The following is a 13,373-nucleotide window of genomic DNA, read 5'->3' as shown; positions in this document are numbered from 1 at the left end:
AACTTTGGAACTATTGTCCATTGCTTCTTCATTATTGGAATTTCACTATTGGTGGCTTGTTTTATGTTTCTTTCCATTTTTTGCTGATAGTATCTTCTTTGGCCACACTCACGCGGTCACGCCCACGCCCACGCCCACGCCCACGTCCACGTCCACGTTGACTTTCATTGTTATGATTTTGAGTGGAATTACCATTTGTTTCAGGAAATTCAATTCCATATTTTTCAGGAAATGTAGTTCCATTTGCTTCAGAAAATGGTGTGGATCCAGTTGGCGCATTTGGTGATTTTTCATGAGCAGCTCATTGTTTTGTTCATCAACTAGTAAGCACAAGATAAGTTCAGATTACTTTTGAAATCCATGTTCACGATATTGTTGTTGCAGGAGGATGTTTGATGCATGAAAAGTTGAGAATGTCTTTTCTAACTATCTTGATCAGTGACTTTCTCTCCACGAAGCATCAGTGTGGAACTAGTCTTGAATAATGCAAAATTATAATCATTTACGGACATAATATCTTGTAACTGTAGGTGCATCCATTCATATCGGGCTATTAGGAGAACTATAGTTCTCTGATGGTCAAATCTTTCTTTTATTTTTTTCCAAAGCTCTCGTGGCTCTTTCACAATGAGATATTCGACTTTCAACCCATCATTGAGGTGATGAAAAAGAAAAATAAGTGCATTTGCACGGTCTTGCTAGGACATTTCATTTTCTTTTGATTGTATCTCCTAAATTAATAGAGACAAGTTGGATCTCGACATCCAAAATCCATGATAAATAATTTTTTTCAGTCAAGTCAAGTGCTTTAAATTCAAGTTTGGTTATATTCGCCATTGCAACTTAAAAAAAATTATATAATTAGAATTATGACATATATAGAGTAAAATTATATTACTATTATTGAAAATAAATATTATAACAAATTATGCAAGGATAACACATGTTATCACTTTTACTATGTGGTTTTGAAATTTTGTTATTCTATTCGTTAAACTAACATCAATGAATATAAATAATAAATTATTTTATCTATTCATTATCTAGTCTTCATGTGTGCATAGAAAATGTAAATAAACATGATATCACGTCTATCGAATTTGGTGTACATGGAGATATGTTCAATTAATAAATTATATATCTATGTCAAATTTCGAATTTTGACAAATAAATTACCTTGTTCGCTAAGTAAGCTACTAATATAAGAATCAATAAATTTCAAAGTGAATAAAAAAATAGTAAATTTTTTTGTCCAATTAATATCAATTATATGTTGTGATGGACTCAAAACAAATATAGTGTTGTGATCGACTCAAAACTAGTCATAAATCTATCAAATACTTCTATTCACACAATATTTTAGCGACTAGTTAAATCATCAAAATTTAAATGATATAAATCCTAAACAAGCAAGTCAAGATATGATAAGAAAACTTGAATCAAAACAACAATACATTTATAATTTATATTGAATTAATTTTTCTTCAAGAATATTGTTGAAACATATAATGTACAGTTATCTAAATTCTTTAGAAATATGATAACGTTATATTTTATATCAATATTATTCATAGATATTGATAGATCTTTATAATCTTAGATCAAGATTATTCGAGAATATTGATAAATCTTATACATCTATATTTTATTCATATATCTATCAATATTATCAACATAAAGTCGTGTTGTGCTACTTCAGGAGCATCAACATAAAATTAAAATTTGTACTTCTTCAGGAGCATCAATATAAATATATAATTTATGTTACTTCGGGAGTATCAATATTAAATCTAAATATTGTGCTTCTTCGAGAGCATCCATACAAAACTAAGAATAAATTATTTATAAATTTTACATTGAACAGTACTCGTGTCGATAACGTGTTGTGAATAGTAGAGAATATAAAGAAGAAAAAATGATTTGGAATGTTTTATTAATCATTTGAGACCTCTATTTATAGTACAGATTTACAGAGTTTGAATAGTTGATAACGTGATAAAATATAAATCTTATCCCAATAATCATCTACAGTATCTTATCTATAACAATATATTCTATTCTATATAATTTTTTTTTATGTTTTTCTAAAGAATATAAATTATGTTTCAAATAACATACATGGGAGGTAATTAGCCACAATCAAAGTTCTAGGCATGACATGTTTATAAATAATAATCGTATGTGATTTGTAATTTTTTTTATTATAATCCATAGTTAACCACATGTTAATCCTCATCAGTTCATTGTAAAGATTTACAATTTTTTTGGAGTTAAGAGAAGATATTTTTGTTACAGTTGGATATCGAACATGATATCTCGTCTCAATTTCTTTTAATATTATGTGTCATCTTGGTAAATTCAATTCACTTTTAAATTAATTAACCAATCTATTATTCTTCATCTAAAAAAAACATGACCCAATAATTTGCCAATAAAGAAATAATAACAGCAATCATCACATACAAATTCCAGCAAACGAGGGGTTCAAATTTCACAATCTTATAATTATTTTATTTTAAAATAAATATAAAGTACTGTGGCTTAGTTGATCGTCTCATGCAATTCTCAGGGGAAGAAGCCATGAGACCAAAGGGAAGGATTATGATTACCACCATCACTAAACTGCGTCATCATCCCGTCTCCGCCACCGCCGCCACTCGCACCACCACCGCAGCCATACCCCAATAATCCTCCCATATGCTGCTGCTGATAACTCGTACTCCCCATCCAATCCGGAAACCACATTGGCTGCGGTGCCCTCTCCATCCCTCCTAACTCCTCCACCGCTGGCTTCTGCTCCAACGCTGCCCTCTCAGACGGCGGCGCCTCCTCCTTCTTAAGCATCTCAATCCTCTTACAAATCTCCTTCAAATTCTGATCAAGCAACCACCCCATATCATTCAACTCCGGTACAGCCAATCCCTGCACCCCCTTCCCCGTCAAACACTGATACATAAGATGAGTAATCTCCTTCTCGCGGTTATCTTTCTGCAGTTTCTTGATCTGCTCCGCCGCCTTCGCGATCCGGCCTCGGATAAAAGACTCTTGGTTCACCATTTTCTTGCTTTGCTCCATCTCCGGCACCCGCCTGAACTGCGCTATCACACGCTGCGCTGCTCGTGGATCAGCCGGCCAGACCTCGGGAGTGGACTCGTAAGGACTGTACACGATGGCGCATGCGTCGATCCCGCACAGGGTGCTTAGCTCGCTCACCTTCTTCATGAGCCCTTTCTTTCTTTTCTTGTACGTCGCTTTTCGGGACGAATCATTTGTGATGAATGAGAGCTTCACCTTCTTTCTTGTCATTGTAGCAACGGAAGAAATGGTGGATATGGTAGTGTATGTGATGTGTGAGGAAGGTTGGGTTTGGTTTCTGGAATGGGAAATGGTGTTGCTATATATAAGGGTTCATGGGATTTGTTTGAAATTAAGAGGGGGATATTTTGGGAGTAATGTTTTCCAAGGTTTTGGTAAGAATTTTAATATTCTCATATCATTCAAATTATTGCTCGAAGATATGTGTATATATCTATTAATGTATCGGTTAATAGACACATGCATGATGTTAATTTGACACTGTTAATTCATTTTTTTATTATCTGATAATTTGGACACATTTTTTCATGAAGTTCTTGTCCTCTTTTATTCATGTTATATGCGTATTTTGGTTTTTTTTATTTTGAGTGTGATTTTATTTTGAAGGTTTTTTTGGATTAAAAAATGAATTTATTTAATACTCGAAAATGAGATTTATATGCAACTTATTAAGCAAGCATCATGTTCGGGTAAATTGATAAGCGTGATGTAGTTTTCCTTCTCGTGTCCGAATTTGTAGAGAGAGTGAATAGTTTGAGTTAAATTGTCAACATCTGTCGTGCATGTTGTCAATGAGAACTAAAGAGTTCATATATTAATTTTTTTAAATTAATGAACAAATGATAACGATTCAGTAAAATACATCTTAATTATTCTTTTGTAAGATAAAATTGATAACGATAGAAATTGAATGTATCGTTGGTTGGAGAATGAATTTCTAACAAATGAATATTTTATTAGTGTAGAGTCTTTTGCGACATTTGCAGTTAGTCATCATGAGTATTTATTAAAATAAAATATACGTTGTCCTTGCAATCGAAAAAAGTGTCAGAACAAAATATATTTATATTAAGATACCGTTAAGGTACGTCTCGGTCGTTATGGATTTGTACCGAATTACTACAATTGGTTTTTTCATGGAGAGGAATACATTCATCCGTTCTACCCTAATCTTAATATGATTGCTCCTTCGTCATCTTCTTATCGTGTTGCACCTCGAATCGATCAAACTACCTTTCCTGGTTTTTTTGATACTATTGAAGAAAATGTTAACTTTGAAGAAAATCCTAAGAATGAGAGTGAGAATGAGAATATTATCGAAGAAAATCCTACAATAAATATTCTTCCCGAAGTTCATGAAAGTCCAAACAGTTATATTAAATCATTACATGAAAATATTAAATCAGTCGGAAAAAAAAAATTGATTAGCGACGATTTAATCACTTTTATTTTGTAGTGTTAAGTCCAATAACTAAATTTTGGCACCCTACATATATTGACAATTTTTGTTTAAGTTTCATATTTTTAAACAAACAAGTTGGTTTTCAAATCTATTGATTTCAAATATAGAAATAAAATCAAAAATTTCAAATTCATTTATTCTATATTTATATAATATTTCATGTTCTCAATTTTCACATAGGTATTTGAAATTCAATATATTTTACGTAAATAATAAAGTTATAGATTTTAGATTTAATTTATGATAAAATATAATCGAAATAGCATCCAAATGCAATCTTTCCTCGAGTCGTCTTCTTTGGTTCTATACAGCGGCTCAACGCCTCTCCCTCTCGTCGTCTCCCCCTGGTTCATTGTCGACGACTCACTGTAAATCTCGCCATTGTTACTCTTATTCTTACTCTTTGATTTTTTTTTCCTCAATTATTATGTTCTCTTGTTTTTGCCTTTTTCTTTATTTTTGAAGTTGTTTTGGGGAAGTTTCTGACTTTATTTAGCGATATAATAGAAGAATCATTATGTTGTAATTAAAGAGAACAATTATGCTCTGTTTTAAAAAAAAAATGTGGAATCAATCCGCTTCAATTTCATTGCCATTGAATAAAACAATAATAATAATAATAATAATTCCTTAGAAACTAAAAATATTAATAATTGAGATTAAAATTGACTAATTTAGATAAATCAAAGTTTATGAAACCTTAATCACAGATTTATCTTAAAACAAATGACACCTGGATAATTTATTTGGTAATATCAAATAAAACATTTGTTTTCCCCCGCAAGCAATTGCTGGATTCGCCATTCCCGTGCGCTGAATCAGGTTATTCTTCTCCATCTCTCCTAATGCTATTGAGAATGTGTTGAATTGTTGAGAAATGAAGTGCTAGGTAGATCTGTTTGCTGGGTTGGCCGCCTGGGTGTGCGTTATTTGAAGAACGAACATTGTAACGGGGCAGGATTGAGATTTTGGGCAAATTAGGGATTAAGTTGGAGAAATGTTGACATCGTGTGGATTAGAGTTGGATGTGGATTTGTTAATGGGCGGACCTGCGAATGACGTCGGGCTTGTGGAATGTGATGTGTTGTGTGGAGTAAGCGTAAAATTTGAGTATTTTTAGTTGGAAGCGCACCTCGCGTTGCTGTACTTATATTTTACCTGATCCTGGTTAAAGGGCAGATGTTTGATGAATTGCATCTGAGAAAGAAAGGCTGCGAAATTAGAGATTTTGTGTTCATGTGAAAACTGTGATCTTTCCCAGTTTTTACATTAGCTTAATCGGTCTAGCCTCTTTCCTTTCAATGATTTTGTAATAATTCTTTTCTCTTTTTACTTCTGGGTTTTTTGGAGTGCTTGAAACTGAGGTTTAGAGTGAATGATTCCTTGCTACACGAGTTCAAACTAGTAGATTTTGAAATCCTTTCTGAGATAGAAGTTCACGAGTCAGCAAGTGTTAAGTTCATATTATTCAGAACTCTTGGCTGAGAAAACCCTGGATAAGTTGGTTGGACGGTTTTTGACAAGAAATATTCCATCGAAAGATTGGCATTGTGTATTGTTTATACCTTAAAAGTAAAGCACAATTTTATTTTAAATATTGAGCTTGGATTTATGTTTTTGAATGTGTCTTTTATTTTGCAGGAGTCAAGAAAATGAAAGTCAAGATTATACGTATCCTTCATTTTTAAATTCATGAATAAAATCTTACCTTTTCCAATTTAATGTTTGCTGTTATATGTAGCATCATCTGGTCACGCTTAGTATCTATAGCCAATCAATCATTGAATACTAGTAATGTGACTTGATTGCGTGTTGATTTGCTTTGATTTTCTGAATCTGCTTATTAATATTTGATTTGTTTGTGATGTTAACATTGATCATTCATGTTCTACCCGAATCATTAATTCATAAAGCTTGAATTGTACTATTGAGGGTTTATGTTGTGAAAAACTAATGAAATAGATACTGGATTGTAATTTCCTGAAACCTTTTAAATGTTTTTCTCATTTACTTAAATTTGACGATCCTTGTAGTACAGATATTGCATCCTTTAGAACGTAAAAGGACTTTTGTCGTCCCATTCCATTCATAGCTTTACTAACTATTGCAACTGCTTTGAATAGTTTTCCTTGATCCTATCATTTGCAAATGCCACCGGAACTGGTGAATAGAGTATGATTTTGACATCTTTTATATTGCTATTTTCCCCCAAATTCAAATAGCTTAGAGTTGTTCTTCAATATATTTTAGGTGGCATGCAGTTGCTTCCTGGACGTGGGATGCTCAAGATGAAACTTGTGGCATTTGTAGGATGGCTTTTGATGGTTGTTGCCCTGATTGTAAACTCCCAGGGGATGATTGCCCTCTGAGTAAGAGATTGTTTATTGATGCATTTTAAATGAGTATTATTAGGCAAGAGGATTCACATGAAGAATCCCTTCTATTATGCCTGAAATCTTCAATTCTTTTATATATGATGCTAAGTCCTTGTACATTATGCCTTGCAAACACGTAGTGATGCCAATGATGCTGTTAGACCTCATTTGTTCTCTGTGCATAATTTTCCTTTGTTATTTTCACTTCAACACATTCATTTATCCATGGAAAATATATATTCGTGTTAAAGAATTGAAGATATATCATGTATCATTGAAGCCATTAAATTGTCGATTCTTTTAACTACATTGGATGACATCTATTAATGCAACTGTGAGAATTATAGATGTATCATGAAATTACATGTATTATATTGTTCTTATTCGGTTTTACTTGTATCTGATGCTTGATTTTGTTTGCTAGCTCTTCTCCATTTCAAATAAAAAGTACACTTTTTCCAGTTTCATTGTGTCTCCTATGACATCCGTCATCATGACTGAGTCCATGATTATTTTTCTAGTTCCCCATATTTTACTCTCTTTATGATAGGTCAGTTGCTAAAATATATGATTCAATCAATTTGTGTATTCACTAGCAATTTCATGTTGTGCAGTCTGGGGTGCTTGTAACCATGCTTTCCATCTCCATTGCATATTGAAATGGGTGAATTCCCAGACTCCGCAAGCACATTGCCCCATGTGCCGTAGGGAGTGGCAGTTCAAAGGATAAACCTCAACAAGATGAACAGTTCTCGCCCTCGATCCACCTTCATAGATCTCATATCGCATCTCCTAGTGCCTCAAGTATGAACAAGGGAGCAACATTTTCCTTGTTATTAAGAAATTTGTTGTGTCAAAATGGTTAAAAGAGTTGTAAATTTGTTCTTCGCGACAATCAGATTTATAGCTTAATAGGAGAGGGTGTGGCTAATAACCGTTGATCATACTAAAATGGATAAATGTTTTGATTTTATGTATTCCCTTTTTGAAGAAAAAATGCAAGTTTGTTGCCCCAAACAACCATAGTAAGTCGTAATATTTTCTTTGGTCCAATCAGCTAGAAGAAGGATGCTGATAGCAGATATTAGTTTCCGGGTAGGGCTTGATAAATTATTACATGGACTAACAATGCATAGTTTGTGGCATAGTTCGTCTCTCTGATCTATTTTTCGAGGTTTGAAGATGCTATGACAATATCAATTCTTGGATTGAGTGGATAATGTGTTGGATCTCGGTTTTCTCGTACCCAAGCGCAGCTCAAGTTTAAAAAAATTTAATCTTGACATTCAAGATATTGTTTGAGCATCCGTATGGTTTTAATAGAATAAACATACAGAGGATGTTTAGTAATATTCCTTTGGTGTAAGATTCACAAGGCTCCAACTATTACGGGATTAGCGGAGATAGCTATTGATGTATTCCTTTCGAACTTTCTTTGATGCTCCTTTTCTTCAATCCTTCTATCAAGTCCAGGACTAGATCAAATGTTCTCCTTCTAAATTGCAATAGAAATTTAGATGGATTTTACGTTGAGATTAAGCAAACGAGAGAAGGCTCAAAAACCCTTTGAAAAACAAAGGTGGTGGCCGAAATTGAGAGAGGAGAGGAGTAAGGATTTTTCGAAATTCCTTGCTTGGAGGCTAGGGTTTTTTCAAAATTGTGAATGGAATGATTTTAATCCTAAAGTTGATACACAAATATATAGGATTAGGGTACATTAATTAAATTTAATATTTAATGGGCTTAATCAATTAATTATTCTAGTCCAACTATTTTAATTAATTAATTAATTCTTTTAAAGTTCAATTAAGAACCTTAATTATTTATATGTTGGTCTTGTACTCCTACAAACTCATTATACATATACTTATTACATTTAATTTAAATCATTTATAAAGTCAACATTTGATTTAATACTTAAATTATAAATTCAACTCCTTAAATTTATTACGTACAAAATTTAATAGTCATAAATTCAATTCCTGAATTTATTCTCTCCAAATTTCAAATATCATAAATTCAACTCCTTGAATTTATATTCTAAAAATTGTAATTATCATAAATTCAACTCCTTGAATTTAATATCATAATTTATATTGAATTTATTATCTCAATGTTTTCTATAAATTCAACTTCTTGAATTCATTATCTCCACGACAACAAAATAATCCAGTACATGTGTGACTCTCAATAGTTCAGGGATACAGCTAATCGTGGGTTCACAACTCTTTGTAATTCAGGGCGTGATCCTTTATTCGGGCTTATCCTAATTTGCCTCATTCTATGTATCAATAATTGATCACGAGAATGTCAGAAATCATATTAAAATAAAGATTGTTTATTACAACTAAGTCAATAAATTCCCTAATCAATCGTTGACTGATAAGACATCTACTCTAACATAATGTCCTTATGTCAAATCCAACATCCCTAATTACATCTGGGGGCCATGAGGTCCATGTATTTTGATATGGATTTTACAGCCCCAAATATATTGGTGTCGTTATCTAAAAGTACCACCCTTCTACCGGATTTGAACGTATTCAAATTTGGACCTCACAATCCCAAATACATCGGGGTCGTTTGATCTGATATATCAGATTCGAATTTTCCCAAATCTTGAACTCTTAGCGTAGATTTATCCATGACACACGTATATAATCGTTAAATTATCACTAGTTACGTGAACTTATCCATAAAATTATCGTTCGCGAGACTCTGAACCGATTGTTTTTGCACGAGGTTTGATTGTTGTCATGTTCATTGTCTCCCCTCGACTGGTTAAATATTTTTTGCAAATCACATTGAATGAAGAGATCATCATGTGTTGAGACCGCACACGTACTGTAGTGTTCATCAATTCTTCTAGCTTTCTCCGGTTGTATATATCGATCGAGGTCTCTTGCCACGTGATGTATTCATATCTATTAAAATAAAATACTATTATTAAATAATTTTTTTTGTTACTTTTAAAATTTATGACATTTTCATAATATATTTTGTTTAATCCAAAAGTGATACGATCACGTTGGTATTTAAAAGTTTCGATTAACACAAAATTTTAAATTTTTTAACGGTTATATGTGGACATTATAACTTGTGAAGTACAATAAATTTATTTCAGTAAATCTGTGTGTGTGTGTGTATATATATATAATTAATTTTTTTGAGGAATATACACGTGTATGTGTGTAAGTTAAAATATGTGATAAAATACAGCACAACCCCTCCACTAAAATAAATTTACATTATCTTCTGCTCTTCCCATACCTTCTATGAGTACTAAAATCATGAAAATTCTGGTTTTGCCTGCACATCTGGGGTCAAAACCAGTCCAATTTTATAAACAAAAAATTCAAATTTCTGATCTATTGTTGTTTTAAGACAACTGATATATATTTTTTCAACACTCCCAAAATTTTTTACAATTCCTAAATCCACTCAATAAACACTCAAACAAAGAGATAAAAATGGGAGTTTGATTAATTATATTTTTCATTGATTATATAGTTTACATTTTTTATTACTCGAGATATATTTATTTTGAAAATTATTAATTTTTTTTGGCCTGAAAATTCTTTATCTGTACATTTAATGTATAGTTTTTTTGGTTTAGTTTACATAGTTATTATTAAAATATATATATATATATATATATATATATATATATATATTATCTTATCAGGTAGATCCAGAAATATGTGTTGGATAATATTTTTATTATATTTTGTAGTTGTCATTTCATGTTTTCGGGTTTGCATTCATACTTTGTCATTAATGATTGAGTTGGGTGAATAATTTTTTCCCATTTATTTTTTTCTTCTTCCATGAATTGTAAAAATAGAACTGGTTGAGTTTGCATTTAAATGGAAGAATTTGTATGGATTGGATCCCAAATATATATCTCAAATTTATTATATCCATTTAAAATATTCTAAAGATTTAAAATCAATTATATTGTCCGAATATATATATAGTTTATTTGTTTCAAATTCTTTGATACCAAACTCCCAACTAATCCAAATCCAAGGATATTTATAAGCTTATTTGTATTCAAATGTGGATCTCAAGTATTTACTATTGATATATCTAGATAAATTCATATGAATTTGCCATGTTATCGCCATATTTTACCATCAGCTCAATACTTTAGCACTCATCGTCCCAATGTCACGAATGGGGTGAATATGAAAAACGAGTCGTTCCTTAAATCTAATTCGATCAATTTATTTCAGTGTTTATCAACCAAAATGTTGGGTGCAATAATTGTCCATACTTGATAGAGCGATCGAACCGTGGTGCTGGAGCTGCTGTACGGTTTAAAAGATTTGAGTTGCACCATTACTACTAGCTATAACTTTGGGTAAAGCGGCAACCGCTCGGTCTTACAATTGGTATCAGAGCCAAGATCATGGGTTCGATTCCAATTGATTGCAAAGAGTGCAATTATTGGGAGGGAGATTGTTGAGTGCAATAATTATCTCTACTTGGTAGAGCGATCGAACCGTGATGCTTGAGCTGCTGTACGGTTTAAAAGATTTGAGTTGCACTATTACTACTAGCTGTAGCTTTGAGAAAAACGGTAAACGATCGGTCCTACGTAAGATGTAAATGTATACTATTGCCATGGAAATTAGAGGCGCATACATCCATTTTTTTGGTAATTATAATCGTGATTTTCTTGAATTGCACAATCAATTGTTGATAGGGACGGTTGAATGCTAATTATTTTAATCGTAATTATATTATATTGCCAATCCTTTTAAAAATATATAATTTTTTGTATGGCATTTCATTATTTTTTGCAGGCATCCAAACATAGGGAAATCGCTATCTGTCTGGATAGAGGGTCCACATAGACAGCAGCGGATCTTGTAGTCCAATCGCACTTGTCTTTTTTGGTTCAAATTACATGCATACCAATTCTCCATCAAAAATTACGATTTTAATTTTTAGTTTTGTAAGTTAATTTATTTTTTATTTTAGTTATTTTGTCAAAGTTCAATTTTCATTCTATATATATTTTTTTTCATTTTAGTCATTTTTTTTGTTTGAAACCACTAAATCTATTAAATATGGTTTATTTGATAAGAATTATATCTTACATGACACTTGTAGAGACAAAGAAAAATGGGAGGAAATTTATTTTTAAAATTAATATGATAAAAAGATAAGGGAAAATAAAATGATATTATTCTCAATATTTCAAAACGAGATAAATTTTTTGTCATTTTTCTTTATTTTTGTATATATATATTTTAATGTGTTTAACATAAGCTTTATTCTTCTCACATGAATCTAAGTTATTTGATAAAAATTTATCTCGTTTTGAAATATTATATTTTAATGTGTTTAACATAAGCTTTATTCTTCTCACATGAATCTAAGTTATTTGATAAAAATCAAATTTTGACAAACTACAGGAATAAAATCCTAAACAGATCAACATACATTACTAAAATTAAAATTTTTCTGAATATCGCTTATCCATTTTTCTCTCGATGTATATATATATATTCAAGTATGATAATATTTTGTATGTATGTATATGTTTATTTTTTTAATTATTAGAAGCGTACGAGGTGTTACAACATCAGTATGATAATATCTAAGTTGTTCTCTCGATGTATGTATATGTTTATTTATTTAATTATTCAAGTATGATAATATTTTGTTATTTCAAAATTTTATAGTGTTACTGTTCTATAGTTATTTTTTTCCCTTCCATTTTTCATATTAGAAGCGTATGACATATCATTGTAATTACATATTGAAGGAAAACTATCAAAATCATAATGTGATTTGGCTTATTTTATTTTTGGTCATTTAATTGATCAAAATTGATATTTACCCAGTTTTTTTTGTTGAGTAAGTCTATTGTGAGACGATCTCACGAATCTTTATCCGTGAGACGGGTCAACCCTACTGATATTCACAATAAAAAATAATACTCTTAGCATAAAAATTAATATTTTTTCATGGATGACCCAAATAAGATATATGTCTCACAAACTATGATCCGTGAGACTCTTTCACACAAGTTTTTGTCTTTTTTATTTATACGTTTTATTCTGAAATTATGCAATAAAACCAAGTATTATTGACATGTTTAACGTCATGTCGAGAAGAAAGATGGAGACACACAAAAAAAAAAAATCATTTTGTTACACTAAAAATTTAAAAGATCAGAATCGAAAATACACATGGTTAGTTAAAGGATAATGATTTTTGTAATTTTTCACGTTCGTCGACATCGGAATGGTTAAATATAAAAAGATAAAATATAATGATGTCACAATTGACTAGTGGTGTGGACCAATTAGACTTTGAGCGGGACATGACAGCAAATGGAGCTAGTAATTCTTAGTTAGAAAATCGAAATAAATAATATTTTTAGCTTAAATTTTAGGAAAATAATAATAATTTAAAATTACACCAAA

At 31.2% G+C, this 13,373-nt stretch overlaps 2 protein-coding genes across 2 annotated transcripts; one reads left to right on the top strand and one right to left on the bottom strand.

Moving 5' to 3' along the window:
• Nucleotides 1-108: 108 nt before the first annotated feature.
• Nucleotides 109-3,310, bottom strand: LOC142554684 (agamous-like MADS-box protein AGL80). Its single transcript, XM_075665351.1, has 2 exons — nt 2,610-3,310; nt 109-320 (listed from the first exon to the last, which is right to left on the bottom strand). Exons 1-2 carry the CDS (start codon nt 3,304-3,306, stop codon nt 109-111), a joined length of 909 nt encoding a protein of 302 aa, XP_075521466.1. The 5' UTR covers nt 3,307-3,310.
• Nucleotides 3,311-4,772: 1,462 nt separating this feature from the next.
• Nucleotides 4,773-7,910, top strand: LOC142553914 (anaphase-promoting complex subunit 11). The gene is made up of 4 exons (XM_075664454.1): nt 4,773-4,926; nt 6,200-6,229; nt 6,809-6,927; nt 7,548-7,910. The coding sequence occupies exons 1-4, from the start codon at nt 4,799-4,801 to the stop codon at nt 7,661-7,663; spliced, it is 393 nt and encodes a 130-aa protein (XP_075520569.1). The 5' UTR covers nt 4,773-4,798; the 3' UTR covers nt 7,664-7,910.
• The last annotated feature ends 5,463 nt before the right edge of the window (nt 7,911-13,373 follow it).

Source organism: Primulina tabacum, chromosome 8 (assembly GCF_025594145.1).
Source record: "Primulina tabacum isolate GXHZ01 chromosome 8, ASM2559414v2, whole genome shotgun sequence".
NCBI lineage: Eukaryota > Viridiplantae > Streptophyta > Magnoliopsida > Lamiales > Gesneriaceae > Primulina > Primulina tabacum.
Note: the sequence above shows the minus strand (reverse complement) of the source record. Positions and strands in the feature narration are given on the sequence as shown.